General features: G+C 35.9%; 1 protein-coding gene across 1 annotated transcript; it reads left to right on the forward strand.

The window, feature by feature from the left end:
• The first annotated feature begins 6 nt into the window (after positions 1–6).
• Positions 7–3,892, forward strand: LOC117111995 (omega-amidase NIT2-like). The gene is made up of 3 exons (XM_033255044.1): positions 7–20; positions 1,687–1,785; positions 2,777–3,892. The coding sequence occupies exons 2-3, from the start codon at positions 1,703–1,705 to the stop codon at positions 2,919–2,921; spliced, it is 228 nt and encodes a 75-aa protein (XP_033110935.1). The 5' UTR covers positions 7–20; positions 1,687–1,702; the 3' UTR covers positions 2,922–3,892.
• Positions 3,893–3,898: the final 6 nt, after the last annotated feature.

The raw sequence follows: 3,898 nt of genomic DNA on the forward strand, positions 1-3,898 counted from the left end.
GAGATTTTACAGAAGGCAAGGTACATTAAACAGATCCGTAGTTCAACTAACTTTTCAAAACTATAAAAAATGTTTTAGCTATACAAGATTTAAAACAATATTTTTCTACTTTCTTTATAATCCATCCTGATAAAGCAAACTATCTGGGGACTATTTAGAATATGAGTATGGTGTCTCCGAAAAAGGCAGATGTGAGTCCGTAATTGATTCTACCTTTCGTTCTTTATTAGAGCATTTTCTTGAAAATGTTCTAATAAAGAACGAAACATAGAATCAATTATGCCTCAATGTCTGTCATTTTTTGGAGTCACCATACTCATATTCTATTTGCGAATAATCAGTGGATCCTTTGGTTTTTTGGGACTATTTGCTCTTTAAATAATAATTTTTTTTTATGATGCTTGTGGAGTGGCGGTCTGGTCATACTGTAGGACCCTGAAAATGTCTGATTTATCAGGATGTAATTTAGCGAGTCGCAAGGCCGAGCGGTAAATGCAGTGGTGGCGCAAACCAACAGCCATCATATCAACGGTGGCTTGAACAGCACACTCGTCTGTGTTCCATGTGGTAGAACAAGTTTTCTCAGATAAGGACTCCGACTGAGGCCCAGTGTACACAGTTGGCATGTGTGCACTTTATAAAGAACCCAGTACATCCTTCGAGGTGTGCTGGTCCACTTAGCCCCTGTCGTGGACAGACGAAAGTGCGCCTCTTGGTAGCTGATTGGACATGATGTGACCCTTAGGGAAGAAGAAAGTTGTTGAATGAGTTAATCCACGCCTGTGTTAATTACAGCCTAGTTGCATCTACAAGGCACAGGTTATCTTCCTACCTATGGAGCGGAGAGAAAATAGGAAAGAACTATCATAGATTACTACTAATGTCTGTCTAAGATTTGAAGGTGTTGAAATTTTGAAGCCACAGTATTATTATTACAGTATGTGTATTAAATTGATTTTAATTTTTTTTTTATTGTGTTTCTCTTTGAGACAAATATTTTTTTGAATCATTAAATGAAATTGTTTACCAGGTAGCCTAAATAAATTAAATAAAATATTCATATGTTAATTAGTATGGAAAATATACTGTTTTCTCTTTTTTGATAGATTTATTTGGTGTAAGATACCAAGGTTAACCCACAAGGTCTGTCCTTCTGGTGGTATTAGGCATGCCGTGACATACCCCCATACTTTTTTCCGAAGAGTATACTGTATTCATGCACATGGGCTATAATGCACATGGGCCCATAATATCTCATCCGAAAGACGATGCAATATCATAACTTGTATTTCAGTCCTCCATCTGAAAAACAAGGAGCGCAGCGATGGAAAATTAACCAGGGACCTGAGATCTCAATGGTTTAGCACGCATGCAGTGGCTACCACCAGTTTAGATGACTGAGCTAAGCTGCTCTATCTCTTATGAATACAGTATATCATTATCATATAATTTTTTGATTTATATATATATGATATCATCATAGATTTTCAGTTGAAAGCTAACAGTTTACTAAAGTAATACATTTATTGACTTTTATTTCTCATACTTATAAAACTGAACACACAGACTGTACCTTTAAAAATGTATGGTTGATAAATTATTAATTGACAAAGAGTATAAATTCAGTATTTTATCACCATTACGCACATTGCGTGTTCAATTATTAAATGTTTGTTTTTCTATCAGGGCGCTCGATAATCAGATGTACGTTTCTGCCATTTCACCTGCCCGTGATGAAAGTGCTTCCTACGTTGCCTGGGGACACAGCACAGTGGTAAATCCTTGGTGAGTCGTCTCTACTTTACAATTTACAAGCATGTTTGGGATTTACATGGTCATGTATATGGCAAAGACAAGTCAAAACAATTACCCCTCGCAAGAAATGGATTTTTAGTTGGGTTAAACAGTAAAATGAAAGTTATGAAATAGTTAAAAAAAATCATTTAAATCTGACATTTCGTTACAAATTTACGAAAGTTTAAACATACATTTGTTTAAAGGACTCAAAGAGAAATCAGCCTTCAAAGTTTAATTCGACTGAAAAATTTTTTCTCAAGCGGACACATTCATCAAATAATAATAACATCCCATGATGTATATATACTGTATATATAGATATATAGTTTAGTTTAGTGCAATAACAAAGATTTCAAAAATGTTGATATTCCAACATGTTTGCCTGATTTGTGAGGAGTGACTTTTTTTGGCAATCTTCGCCACATAAAAAGCCCTGTGCAGACTATTAAATGAAATTTAACATGTGACATGCCTAAATATGGTCATGATGACATCACATCACATCATCACGTGACAAACTAATTTTGACCTTCATCTTTGACGTTTTCACCCCAATATTTAATCACCTCTTATAGACCAATTGAAATAGCCTAATATGAAATCAAAACGCTTTATAATAATTGCAATATTGTTTGTCAAGTCAAACGTTTCATTATGACAGCCAAATTAGTGAGCTTTGATTGCATGACGATGGTAGGACATAGAACGTAATGACGTCACTAAAAGTCATCTGCGCGTGCAAAAATGTTAAGGTCACCTCGTCAAGTAGATTCTGGAACGCAATTGGCCAAATCTACGTATGAAACGTGGGACGCCAGGTAGGACAGTCATGGATGAGTGATTCCATACTAGTGCCGCGTAACTGACAAACTAATTTTGACTTTAACCTTCGACCTTTTCACCTCAAAATTTTATCAACCATTTATAGACCAGTAGAAATAGCCTAATTTATTGGATAATTTGTGTTCTTTTTTAATAGGGGTGAAGTAGTTGCTAAGGCCGGTCACATGGAGGACACTATTTATGCTGACCTGGACATCAGGTACCTGGAAGATGTCCGACAACAGGTACCAGTCCAGTTCCAAAAACGAACTGATGTTTATAAGCTCAGTGAAGCAGTTTGACGCCTGCCAATAAATGTCTACAGATGCTACACTCTTACAGTATGGAAAGAAGAGACGAAATCATGCAAAATTCATAAAGAAGGATGCCATGGGAATATAACAGCAAAGTTACTAGCTATTAAAATAGGTTTGGAAGTTGATATATGTGGTATAATGGACAAGAAGGGATAATTGAGGGATGCATTTATGTAACAAATGTCAGGTTTATTGGACATCGTAGAGTGAGATATCGTGGATTTGTTTCTGGCAAAGAAATGATCATAATGTATTAAACTTGATTTGAGTGTATTCTGCACTGTGCAGTAATCCGCAACTTAATATTTAGGTATTGGGAACTTTGTATTTTTCAATTATCATGAATAATAATGAAAGAACTCAGGGTTTATTTATATTTTAATCACTTGAAAAATCAATCACTTATTATCAAATCTGTGGGATATATTTTCTACTAGGTTGTTGAATATTTTGGCCAAAGGCTAGAGAGATGCTTTGACATCGCCCCACAAGCCAACCTACTGGGTAGAGAAACAGGCTAGGCCTACTCATAACCATCATTTTAATTTTACTAGTAGTGTTTCTGTTGGTAGTGAGTTCAGTGAGTAAGAACGAGTGATGCTCACTGAAACTTTTGGATTTATTTCCAAAGGAGTGGACAAATACAAGTACTGTACTTCATTGCAGAAATAGGACATGTTAACAGACAAAATTGATAAGGATAAGTATCACCAAAAGTTGGGTGTCTGTAGCAGAATGTTACCTTTTTTTTTGGTTGTAGGCCAGATTGTTGAAATCCAGTTTGCCGAATGCCAGATTGCTGAGACCACTTTTTGCAGAATCATAGTTTGCCGAGTACCAGTTTACCGACTTAAAAACAATGAATCCCAGTTGCCGAAATCCAGTTATTACTGGATAGGATTGGATTTATTCGGTGTAAACACCAAGGATAGCCCACGAAAGTCTAGAAGAAGACTTATTTC

The sequence above is a fragment of the Anneissia japonica genome, unplaced genomic scaffold, assembly GCF_011630105.1.
Source record: "Anneissia japonica isolate Jap-2015-1 unplaced genomic scaffold, ASM1163010v1 scaffold3530_len3898_cov103, whole genome shotgun sequence".
In the NCBI taxonomy this organism is placed as follows: Eukaryota; Metazoa; Echinodermata; class Crinoidea; order Comatulida; family Comatulidae; genus Anneissia; species Anneissia japonica.

What these genes read in the sequence shown, in the direction of transcription:
- LOC117111995 (XM_033255044.1), top strand. Translation starts at nt 1,703, where the DNA reads ATGTACGTTTCTGCCATTTCACCTGCCCGTGATGAAAGTGCTTCCTAC. An exon ending in AGCACAGTGGTAAATCCTTG is followed by an intron (nt 1,786 to 2,776) that starts GTGAGTCGTCTC and finishes CTTTTTTAATAG; the next exon opens with GGGTGAAGTAGTTGCTAAGG.